The sequence below is a fragment of the Haemaphysalis longicornis genome, unplaced genomic scaffold (genome assembly GCF_048455015.1).
Source record: "Haemaphysalis longicornis isolate Haplotype H1 unplaced genomic scaffold, Haemaphysalis longicornis Haplotype H1 scaffold_4, whole genome shotgun sequence".
NCBI lineage: Eukaryota > Metazoa > Arthropoda > Arachnida > Ixodida > Ixodidae > Haemaphysalis > Haemaphysalis longicornis.
In genome coordinates this window covers 115,611,150-115,624,367 of record NW_027526361.1, presented here as the reverse complement: position 1 = coordinate 115,624,367, position 13,218 = coordinate 115,611,150, and the positions used below count along the sequence as shown (strand labels likewise).

Below are 13,218 nucleotides of genomic sequence, written 5' to 3'. Positions count from 1 at the left end.
AATTATCTCTGTCTCATGGTTGGGATCTGGGATAATAACTTCGCCCAAGTAGATATATTCGCTTACCACTTCTACTGCTTCGCCACCTATCTCAAATCGCTGCGCTGTCCCAAGGTTATTGATCATTACTTCAGTTTTCTGCATATTAATTATCAGGCCCACGGTTCTACTCTGTTTGTCCAGTGCGGTAAGTATGCTTTGCACTTCATCCCCCGAGGAACTTAGCAAGGCAACGTCATCAGCAAATCTGGGGTTCCTGAGCTATTCTCTATTAACCCTTAGACCACCCTGCTTATGATAATTGTTAGTTTCTCGGGAAGCGTAGGGCGGACAAGCTTGTACAGGGAATTTCTCTTATTACGCTTACGTTATAGGTGTTCTACAAATCATTATAGTATGGCGCCTCAATACAGCTAAAAAGGTCATTATTAATGCTTTGTAGCTACTAAACTACACAAATTATGCAACATTCCTTAGATGACTGTGATAAAGATGTATATTAGCTATGATTTGATTTCATTTGAAAAGCTTTGACTTTTCTCTATACTGGTTTTCAATTTAGGGAAAAATGCCTACTTGGTTGTAATGCTGTGCATTTTAAAATTCAACCATTTTTTACTACATAAACTAGGATTGGCACAAAGAATAAGAATTGAAAGATAAATATTACAAAAAAAGTGAACTACGAGCTTGCTTAGAAGCAAGAAGAAATTAGCCCACCTTCACTGACTTAACGTCCCGATCGCTTATGGTAACCGTGAAGTTGTCTGGCGTTCCTGACTCGCAAGGCCTATGAACCTCTCAAATCCAACAACTCAATTCCCGTTCGCGCCAATTTATTTTGGCCATGTTCCACTGCTCGCGCCACCTATAGAAACCTTTTGTTAATTTTGGACTTGGAACGCTACTACGAGGGGACATCGCGAGGGATTTTCTTTCGGCGCATTCTTTTTTTGCTACCGCAAAAATGAAGCAGCCATGTATTTTTATTAAAAGAACAGTACAAACATCACTTATGAATATGTGTGTTGCCTCAAATATGCTTAATGTGTTATTTGGGCGCAACAATACTGACAAGTAAAACGATATATATATATATATATATATATATATATATATATATATATATATATATAGTCGTGAAGTGGAGTCCTTAGTTGCTGCAGGAATACGCACAAAGTAGAAGTACGCTCTTCGGAGACTTTATTTCCAACGTTTCGACCTGAGACTGGTCTTCCTGAGGAAGACCTGTCTAAGGTCGATACGTTGGAAATAAAGTCTCCGAAGAGCGTACTTCTACTTTGTGTATATATATATATATATATATATAGATTTATATATATATATATATATATATATATATATATATATATATATATATATATATATATATATATATATATATATATATATATATATATATATATATATATATATATATATATATATATATATATATATATATATATATATATATATATATATATATACAGTCGAACACGGATATATCGAACTCCAAGGGGATCGCGAAAGAATTCGATATATCGATAATTCGATATATTTAATACCCCTATCTGAAGAATATCTGACAACTCCGCACATCACTGAGAGTTTTCTCAAGTCATGGAAAACGGTAGTTTACCGTTTTGACCCTCAAAGCACGGAAAATCCGAACCGCAGCATGATGACCACAGCACTTTATTTATCATTGAAATGTCTTTGAGCTTCGCTTGTTTTCTCTTCTGCGCCAAAGTTTATTTTTCTCAAAGTTTTTCTCAAAGTTCGCCAAATTGTCTTCAAGATTACAAATACGCACAAATGATAAAATCAACGCTGTACACTGGGCCACAACAGAGGCTAATAACGCTGACGGAACCTCGGCTGCAGTAGGCGGTTGGAAACGTTGTCAGGCACTGATTGCCGTTATCTTCAGTATCCGAACCGAACACCTCCCCCATCTGGAGGCGTGCAACGAAGTCATTTTGCACTCCACACTCTCCGCAATAGCCAAGGTGGGGGGGGGGGGGGTTGTGCTGCATTCGCCTTTACGTCAACGTTGATTCGAGCATCGCCCTCAAAACTACTGCGAGGAATTCTGAACGCCTTTTCAAACAACCTCTTTTCAGCAGCCTGCACTCGACGAATTCCCGCTTTCGTTGCTCTGAAATGAATGAATAGGACAAAACAAACATACCACGCCGCATCGGTCCCCCTGCACGAGCCACCAAACAGCTCAATCACGGAAAAAGAGTGCCTCCGGTCAATTTCTTTTGCTTCTTTATGTTCTCTCGCCTAACCACTATCCGCGTTCTAGCTATCGTAGAGCTGCCCCTCGTGTTAGCGTGAAAACAGCTGTTGAAGGCCATCGAAGTGACATTATGCCGGGTACGCCGCCTCTGTCTAACCAAGCCAGGCAGCTCCTGCGATGAGTCAACATTATCATCAACTCATGCCCATCAGAGGAAGCAAACTTTCAGGGGTACCTTCGGCGCGGAATTCGATATATCGAATTCGCCCATGATCAGGAGTTCGATACACGCGCACAAGAGCCCTATACTTTTGCATGGGATTTTCAAGGGGATGTTTGCAGTGTTCGATATAGACAATAATTCGATATATCCGTGTTGAAATGTGTGTATATATATATATATATATATATATATATATATATATATATATATATATATATATATATATATATATATATATATATATATATATATATATATATATATATATATATATATATATATATATATATATATATATATATATATATAAGACCGAAAATAAGGGTTGGCAGTCAAGCAAACCTTCACCACTTTCTTTCTCACTCAAAAAATTATTCATCTGTTTCTACGACCCATTACAACCTCCCCTTTGCTTTCCAAGGTTTTCTTGACTGCCAACCCTTCTTTTCTGCCTTATTTCACCGAGCCCGTCAATTCCCATATCTGACTCGCTATATATATATCTATATATATATACGGCCCATTCTCTCCGAAAGAAAGAGGAACTACTTAGTCAGGGACTAAGCAAAAGAGAGTTGAACCTTTTAAGCAACTACGAGTCTAAGACGGCCTCCGCCATATCCCGAACAAAAGCCCGAAAGCTTAACCGAGATAAGATTTCTAACAATGGCCACATGCGTAAGAACCTAACAAGCTCCGGCACTAGTAACTGCCCCAACTCTGACAATACGGCCGATAATGTCACTACGACTGTAATAAATGCTTCGACTACTGCACCCCAAACAGTTCAGTTAAACCACTGTACTAATATTTTTCCCTCGCCTGCCGTCACAAAAGAAAACCTTACCGGGAATGTAATGAACCTTTCAAGCATAACCCTCTCCCCAGCTCAGATGAACGTCTTGTCAAAGGGCCTAAACTTTTGCCCGGCTACTGGTGGTTTTGATGAATTTCAACTTTTTAAGGACTTAGATAACTTCGCCAGAAACATGAGGCTACGAGAATACTTCTACGATCACCCCGCGACGGAAGAAGCCCGCAGAACCCTACCTAGCTATAAGCACTGGACCCCTCCCACACAGCGTGATAGTTGCCTCGACATGTACATCAAAGCTGTCCAACGCGATGTGCGAAAAGCATACCAAGCACAAAATTCTTTCCGCCACAACATGACTACCAACGAAAAGAAAGCCCTAGAGGAACTCGCAAGCTGTCCCGACATAATTATTAAACCTGCCGACAAGGGAGGCGCAATCGTAATCCTTGACAAAACCGACTATGTTAACGAGGCCAATAAGCAACTATCAGTATCGACGTTCTATAAAGCACTACCCAATGATCCCACTCAAGATTATAAGCAAATTGTCAAAGATAAACTTGCTGAGCTTGTTAAAAATAAAACAATAAATGAAACCACGGCTCGTTCCCTGATCCCCTTAAGCCCAGTAGCCGGTAAATTCTATCTTCTCCCAAAGATTCACAAGGTGAACAACCCAGGGCGCCCCATTGTTTCTGGCATTGGCACTGTTACCGAAAACCTCTCGCGCTATGTGGATAATCTCATTTGCGACATTCCGCCCAGCTTTCCCTCCTTCATTAAGGATACCAATGACTTTCTCTCAGACATCTCAAAAATTGAAATTCCTGATAACTGCCTTCTAGTCACCCTTGATGTTGCGTCACTGTATACTAACATCCCCCATGAAGATGGCATCGCCGCTGTATCCCTTGCGTATGAGCAGTCATCGTGCGACAAACCTATCGATTCTTCTGCTCTCCAAACATTCCTTAGGCTTATTCTTGAACTTAACAATTTTGAGTGTGACGGAGTTCATTACGTTCAAGTCAGCGGAACGTCAATGGGAACTCGAATCGGACCTAACTACGCTAATATCTTTATGGCTCACCTCGAATCAAACTTTCTTGACACCCAAAATTTAAAGCCAATGTACTATAAAAGGTATATTGATGACATATTCATGATCTGGCAACACGGTGAGGCGGAACTCCTCACCTTCATTGAGGCATTTAATCTAGCCCATCCTAGTATTTCCCTTGCTCATTCCTATTCGGAACACAGTGTAAACTTTCTGGACGTCACCGTTACTACCTTCCAAGGTCGGCTTCAAACTAAACTGTATAGAAAACCGACAGACACGCGGCAGTATTTGCACTTCCGAAGTAGCCATGTCAGACACTGCAAGACAGCAATACCTTACAGCCAAGCCCACCGATTTAGAAGAATTTGCTCAAACCAAGCCGACTTTGACTCAAACTGTCGAGAACTCAAGACCTCCCTCCTGAATAAAAAATACCCGGAAAAAGTTATCAACGACGCTATTGTGCGAGCCAACCAATTAGACCGTAACGAAATCTGTAAGAAAAAAGCCCCGAACGGGAACCCGCAAACTAACTTAGTTTTAACCCACTCATCCTCCGCTCCAAGAGTGTCAACCGTGCTAAAAAAACATCACAATATCCTAATGCAAAGTGACCGCTTAAAAAGCATATTCCCCGAACCACCACGCGTTGTCTACCGGCGTAATAAGAATTTAGGGGACTTTCTTACTAACTCTCGTATCAACCGACCGGCAACTACTGGCTGCATGCCCTGCAATAAACCCCGATGTAAAGTATGCCCACACATGACCACTACACAGCGCGCCACCAGCACGGCTTCAGACTACTACGTAAATATAAAAGGTAACTTTAACTGTGACTCCGCTAATGTCGTATATCTTCTAGAGTGCACTGTTTGTAGGCAACAATATATCGGCCAAACTGAAACGCCCTTCCGAATACGGTTCAATAATCACCGCTCTCATGCAAAAAGCTGCCCTTATTTGCCCCTGTCAAGACATGTGAACAGTCCCGGGCATGCATTTGATCATCTTAAAGCAACGATTTTAGAATCCGCCTTCAAAACGCACCACGACCGCGAGGTTCGGGAATCTTATCTCATTTATAAGTTTGGGTCAGCCACACTTGGAATTAATGAAAGTTACGGAAAATTAACGTGCTTATCCCTCGAATAAACTTAGCGGCTTCATAATTTTTATAACTATGTTCATTATTCCTACCCTCGAGTTTGCCATCAGAATTCGCAGAAACTCTCCTAATACAGCAGCTTTGTTAGCTTAATGCGGCTCAACAATGCCATTTGTCCGGGAGAAGGAGGCCTCGTTCCCACCACCACTTAAGAATGTTTAACTCTTTGTGATCTATTCATGTTTAACCTTTTGTGACCCTACCTATTTCCTGTTCGATTGCTAGCTTCTGTGAAATGCTCTTTTGTGCACCCTATCTATTCTCTTCATCCGCGGGGGGCACACCCATCTTCGCTTTCCCTAGAACCAGTCTCCCCAGCCACTGAATACCTTGCTGTATACTCTTCCCTTTCTTTACAAACCGCGGTTGACCATTTTCCCCCATTGTCTGAACTTGCAACCCGCGCGGCATACGTTGACCCGTCATGGTGCAACCTTGAACGCTGCATTGTTAACACGACCCCTTTTTCTCTCTCTTGCTCCCCCCCCCCTTTTTTTTCTTTTTTTTTTTTATTTGTTGGTTGATGTTGTAACGTAGGCGTAGCCTGACTGTATGCACACTCTCCATTTGCGAAACATTTTCCATTCCTTCTTACAGTTTTATGCAAACCTATATAAGAAATGTGTTCAATGTTTGCGACACCATAATCATGTAACTTTACTCTGATGAAGGCAAGTCCCATTGCCGCTACGTAAGTAAACATTGTTTGTTATTGTTCTTGCTGTGTATCCGACTCTTTACTTATACTGTTTCTGCGCGCTTTGTGAGTTTATCTTTCTCTAGATTTATATATATATATATATATATATATATATATATATATATATATATATATAACTGGCATGCTGGCGATGGGGCCGAAGTCGTGGTGAATACAAAAGTAAGAAACCTCGGTAACAGCAACAGCGGAGGGTTTATTTCGACGTTTCGACTTCGAGACAAGTCTTCTACGGGACTTCCTATATATATGTTTCTGTGTGTGTGAGTGAGTGTGTGTACACTGCTTACTGTTCATACTTTTCTTTATGATGCATGCCATGCGAAATTGGAATAAGCAAATTTGGCGAATTTAAAAGGTATGCACAAACTCCGAACAAAGAGATACGTCTTAAAACATGGGCGCACGTTAGACGTTTTTTCTTAGCTGTTTTTAGCTTTTGATTACAGACTCTTTCTGGAGACGTACCAAGCCCTTCGCAATGTCTGATGTCGTCAGAGCATACATTTCTGCGCGACCTTTAACGTTTCACCAAGGGTTATTCGAGATTTTTAACCGAGCGCACGTGCCGGAGGGAGTACCACATCCGACCACACTGAAAGCACGGACGTAATTATCTTCAATTTCACGCTGGCTTAAACTACATTTGAAAACTAGAGTGCGTGAAATTGGTTCGGGGTGGATCCGTTGAAACTTTCTTCAGGAAGCGAACCGCGATTTTTTCGATTATATTTCAGGTCGAGGTTACAGGCTGCGGTTTCCTGTTTCTAAAATGGCACAAAGATCCGCAGAAACCAACCGTCTTCAGCTCCCGTACGTGCCTCGACGCTGAACCCGTACACCCTCCATATCTCCTGCTTGTATCCAATCGCAGTGCACTCTCTAGAGATGTTCCCGTAATGATCACTGGTAATAGTAAGATTGCCTTCTGTTCAACATTTGCTATCAGTCATGCAATAACTCGGACAAAAAAAATTATTCAAAATGCGGTATAATATGACCAACATACTTTAGATGCCATTTTATTGCTTTTCGGTATTGTAACCCAGAATAATGTCATCATTGGAGAAAAAGTGAACGGTTTTTTGCCTTTCGCCGGCCAATGGACATTTGCGACCATCATCAGTGGGTCAAGCCAAGGAGAAAACGGAATGCACTAAAGCCCTCGATGCTTTCACATTGATGAGAATGGGAGGAGGCCACATCGATGCCGCATTTTACGACTGCGTATCGCGCTATACGAAGACCCAGGCGGCAACGTCAGGCGGCCCCCTACCACGCCGACTTCGTGCACCCAGCGCGGTTCTACGCTGGCGGCACGAAGCATCGTCCAGTTATCATTTTACCGCAAAAGGGGGCAGCGTTGCGGAGCACCTAATCATCGTCAAAACACGCCAACGGACGGCACCCCGCCGGGAGCCATCGGTGTCGCCCCAAGCCAAACCAATCCATTAAAGTGAACGGTCATGGCAGTATATATTTTTGCGCACTACAGTCACGAACAATACTCGGTGAATGATGGGAGCCATGCCATCGCAAGGTTATTGCTTTCGGACAGGGTCTTCCATACTTTGCGAGACACTGACTGGAAATATTCATTTCTTAATGTTAACAGAGATTACTTATGCGTGTAAACATGCGCGTGTATGTATCTATACACACACAGGGTGTCTCAGCTATCATGCATTAAGAGTTTTAAAAAGAGCACTTACGTTACTTTAAGACGACCTAGTGCATAGTGTTTCCAGTACAATGGAGTAGCGGACATTAATTGTTTCGTTATTGAGACCTAAATAATTATTTGTATTTACTTACTTAACTCGAGAGGTACCCTCCCAACCATTGAAGTGTCAATGAGGCGCTTGAAGGTACCGCCGAGAGGCATCTAACTGCGGTATTTTCCGAGACGAACTAATTGCGTACTCATTTATTCTGACTGATAACGAAACGCCGCGAAATATGACAAATCCCACATGACGGCGCTCCTGCCCACCTCGTAAAGCAATGCCCTCAAACAGGCTGCCTCTGAGTTAGCCAAAATTAAATAAAGAAAAGAAAGAAGATATCGCGACAGAGTTCGTGCCTTGTCTGCCACATGCCCCATAGAGTTTCTTAGTAAGTATACTAGAGAGGAAACTGCCTCTGGTAATTCATGTCGTTGTGGGAGTTTATGGGAAGATACCCCTTTTTGGCTTGGACTTGGCATAACAATTGGATTCCTAAGCGGTTTTGAGAATTTGCTTTGTTCACTATGCATTCACACGTTTACGAGCTACAAGGAAGCCGAAATCCTTCCTGCTCTGCGGTAGCCACGTTCGGCGAAACAGCAGGCAGTGCGTGATCGCACCTGACGTTAGTCATGCCGCAGTCGAAGGACGTATGACTGAGCAGGTAATATGCCGCCGCGAAATTTGTAGCCGACGAAAATAAAAACAAAACGTGCTTCAACGAAGACAAGATACGACAGATACGTGCGCCCGAATCCGTCCTATCGTGTCCACGACTGTTTAACGCCACGTTTTCTTTTTTCTTGTTAAACTGTAGCTGACGGTCGTTGCACCGGTTCACCTGGGTTCAGCACGAAGGCGACGTTTCCATAGGCACACTCAAAAAACTTTCCGAACACTTCAAACGACTTATTATTTGAAATAATGGTAAAATAATAAAATAAATTAATTAATAAATATTAGTCTCTAATGAGTTTCCCCCAAATATTAACGTTGTTCCGAACTACCACCTTGGCCAGCAAAATAGCAGGCAGAAACATTCCGCCAAAAATACGCTTAACTTTCTTTTCACTTAGTTTTAAAGCAGCCTGTTTTATTTCACTTACATAATTGCACACTATTATTCGCTTTTTTGGGACACTTTGTTTAAATTTGCGGTCACTGAGACGTTTCAATCCAAGTCAATGATGAAATTAAGGCGAGTGCATGATCTAATGGTGGTCCACGACGACACAGACAGCCTTGATGTGAGCCGCATAAACGATATCGCCAGATTCCTCTGTAGTGTATATTGTAAGGAATTCTATTACACGCCCCCCGCGAAACTTGCTGTTGCTGCTCCTTCCTTGCATGGCGTTATCAAATTGACGCTCTCTCTCTTCGGGCGGGTGACAGGAGAAGCAGTTGCTTTCAAGCAGCCTATTTGAGGGCGCTGTTTTATGAGGCGGGCGGGAGCGGCATCCCGTGGTATTTTTCATATTTAGCGGGGTTTTTTTATCAGTCAGAATAAATGAGTACGCAGTTAGTTCGTCGCTGAAAATACCTCAGTTGGATGCCTCTTGTGGGTACCTGGAAATGCGTCTTTAACACTGAAATGATTAAAAGAGTACTTCGCGAGTTAGGTAAATAATTACAATTATTTAAGGAAGCTTCATTAACGAAAAAATAACTGTTCACTTCTCCAGCGCACTGAAAACATTATGCACTTGGTATTGTTAGAGTAACGCCATTGCTCTTTTTTTAATCTTGGCGCATGATAGCCGGGACACCGTATATATATATATATATATATATATACACGAGAGGGTAGACACACGTATGAAAACGATGATCGAACTAACGTTTCGACCGGGGTCCGGTCTTACTCTGACGAAGACCGGACCCCGGTCGAAACGTTAGTTCGATCATCGTTTTCATACGTGTGTCTACCCTCTCGTGTATTTTTGAAACCGAATCCCGGAACTTATTCATCGCTATATATATATATATATATATATATATATATATATATATATATATATATATATCAAGGTTGCAGTCGTATATATATATATATATATATATATATATATATATATATATATATATATATATATATATATATATATATATATATATATATATATATATATATATATATATATATATATATATATATATATATATATATATATAATGTCAATCACATTTGTTGCTGAGTAAACAGATTCCGCATATATCCATTATTTTCCTCTTTGTGTATTCGTATTACATTGTTATATGTATCTATACGTGGGTATGCACGTCTATGGAATTAATTTAGTTTCTGTTAACAAAGCGAGATACACTGCTTCTTAATCATTTCTTTTCTGTTTGTGTGCAATATGTATCTGTTAAGGCGAGATTCACTTTTCTAGAACTATTTCTTCTGCGTTTATATTATGCGGTATAAACTGTTGTTCCTATTCTGCCGTGTCAACTGTAAGGGGCAAACACCCCATCGAGCTGCAGCTTCGCAGCTTTTTGTGTTCGTCCTTGCATTTTTATACCTGAAATGCTCAATAAAGTTGAAGTTCCGTAGGCTATGGGACACGGCGAAGCCCTGGTGACGTGAAACTCAGGAAGTACACGGACGTTTTTCTGCTCTACAGGTCGCTGCTTGGAAGGAACTCTAGCCGTGCTTCGAGGTGTTAAACCGAACTCATGAAATCTTTCAATCCCTCGTAAACGGCCGAGGAAACATGCCCTTAATATAATTGTGATTGGTTATGCTTCACGAGGCAAAATTAACAGGGGGAGAAAGTAATGGATCGCACGAGCATCGCAAAGCCTAAGCCTACGAAGCAAGGTGTTGAGCAGGCGGTTGGGGGTAGGCAGGGTGCAGCAGAGAACATCGAAGGAGCGAAAACAGAGACGGGTGCTGCGGCGACGCAGAGCGATTGATGAGGGGACAAGGTGAGAGAGTGAGCGTCTCTAGTGTGGTGTGGAGGGAGAGGCAAGAGAGAGAGAGAGAGAGACGGGGAGGCCACTTACAATTGCACTCACTCTGCCAGCGCTTGAGGCCCCCGATATCAGGTATTAAAGGGTCCTTACTGCTGCTGCGGGAACTCCAGCCCGTCCAGTTGCCGAGGCGGGAGAAGGCGCGAATCACCATCGGACTGGACGGAGCGCTCTTGTTGCGCGGACTCTCGTGGATCTCGGGAACCTGCGAGAAGACACCGAAGAACAGCCACGCTGTGATGGATGGCCGAGCAGCGTGGAAGCTATCGAGCGGCAAAGCGAAGCATTGTGTACACAGATGCCGCAGAACTAGACCACCCTATGTCCGATCTGGAAAAGAAAATAGGTGCACCGAATAACAGCAGCGTGTGGCGGAAATTCATGGACGGCGACACGACTGTTGTGTTGTCGTTGTCGACCTATTCCAACCTTCTCAATACTTTTGTGATACCATCGCTGACCTAGGTAATCGTTACAAATACTCGACACGCTGACATTTCGACTCTCCGCCAAGCAAGCACGCAGATGCTGGTGCGATCGTGAGGCGTGCTGATGAGGATGTGCTCTTAAAGGGACACTCAAGTAAATTTGTCAGGCTCCCGGCCTTGCTTGCACTGCGTAGGCAGCCTCAAATTAACACACTTTCCATCGTTTATCCGGTTCGGTATTTATTTTATAAAGCGCGAAAGAAGAAAAACTACCATGGGCGGTCTGTGGCGGCCGCACCAACTAAAGGCTGTGACGACAGCAGGAGACGCACCTTGATTGGACGATGTCCAAGGTTACCATTCATACAAGTTTCGGTTTTGTTTCTGTAAAACAACATACTTGACATCCTACGACATCGTTCACTGGGCATTCTCGATATCTCAGTAGTCGTCGTAACGCGCTTCTGCGGCTGTAAAATGCCTAAGGTAAGCCTCCCAGAACGGCTTAGAATCGTAGCAATCACCAGCCGAGGCCTACGCAGTGGATGAACGCCCTCCGCGTCACCGCAGACGCTCAAATGCCATGAGCTTTTCCCCCATATTTGGACCTCGCCTCATACATGCCTGTATCGTAACAAGCGTGTTCGCACCAGGCCAAGGGTCTGTTGATTCTGGCCTGTGCCCACTGCCCGCAAGCAGTCGGTGCTCAACAGCACGCCAACGAGAACTCGCTAGCGCGTCAGTGTTAGCCTGCGTGCGTTCAGTGAACTAGTTATTGGTGCAGTGAGCGTTAGGGCCCAAAAATGGTGAACTCAGTATAGAAAACATCGTCCGAAAACTAAAAAGTAAACTTACAAAAAAAAATGTACTCTCGGGGATTCGAACTTGTGGCTTGCAAAACTAATATGCCTAGCGCTCAAGACGGCTCGGCCACGGGGACTTTTTTTTACACCCCCTTTTTTGTATTTATTGCCTGTCTTTGACAATTTACAACACATTGGGCCAGTGCTGCCAGCGCTGGAAATACAAGGTATATTATATAACCAGTTTACCCTTTTATTTAGTTTTTGCATTTCAAGCAGCTTGGTTGACTATTTGTTGTATAGCGCTCGTGCTGTAAGAGTCCCCCAAACTTCCACAATATCTCACGTCTAGCAATTGCATTTCTTAGACTGAAAAGCGTTCGCAGATGTGTGGTCGTGCTGCTGACCGCTGTGTTTGTTCTCCCAGCGCTAAAAAGTGCTTCGTTCTCCCTAGCTTTACGCTGTGCGGCAAAAGGACCAGTCGATTTTATTTCCTTGGTACTTATATTGACTTCGCTGAGTCTTCTCCCGCTTCCAAGTGGCCTTAGATTTTCCTACTATCGTACCAGTGAGCGAAGCGTCTCATATCCGCTTGTGCAGCGCTTGTGTGGAGCGACTTTGACTATCGTACCAGTGAGCGAAGCGTCTCATATCCGCTTGTGCAGCGCTTGTGTGGAGCGACTTTGACTTGGAGCTAGATACAGTGTACAAAGGCTCATTCTTCCGTTCACAAACGTGTCGTGGCTTCGTTTCAACTGAGCGAACGAAGTGTGACGACACATCGGCGGCCAGCGGACCAAACGCTGGGCCGACTGACTCGGCCAGAAGGTCGGCGAGCCGAGCAGTAGCTCAGTCAACCCAAGTCATCTCCTTCTGACGTCACACAAAAACGCCACAGAAAATGGGCAAGGATGCAGAGAGAGGACAGCATTTTCGAATTGATTTTTCTACTCAATAAATTCTCGTAAACACGCTCAAAATGGTCCAAACATGGCTTATGGACTCCGGACTGCAATTTGCGCTAGTAATCCCGCAATGTTTACA

The 13,218-nt window shown here is 43.1% G+C and overlaps 1 protein-coding gene across 1 annotated transcript in view; it reads right to left on the bottom strand.

Annotated features, from left to right (window-relative positions):
- Positions 1 to 13,218, bottom strand: part of Rsh (Rap GTPase activating protein radish) — a 321,267-nt gene that overhangs the window by 22,563 nt on the left and 285,486 nt on the right. Inside the window, exon 14 of the mRNA XM_077707586.1 lies at positions 10,977 to 11,148. Coding sequence (XP_077563712.1) covers positions 10,977 to 11,148 — 172 coding nt within the window. The remainder of the gene's footprint in view (positions 1 to 10,976; positions 11,149 to 13,218) is intronic.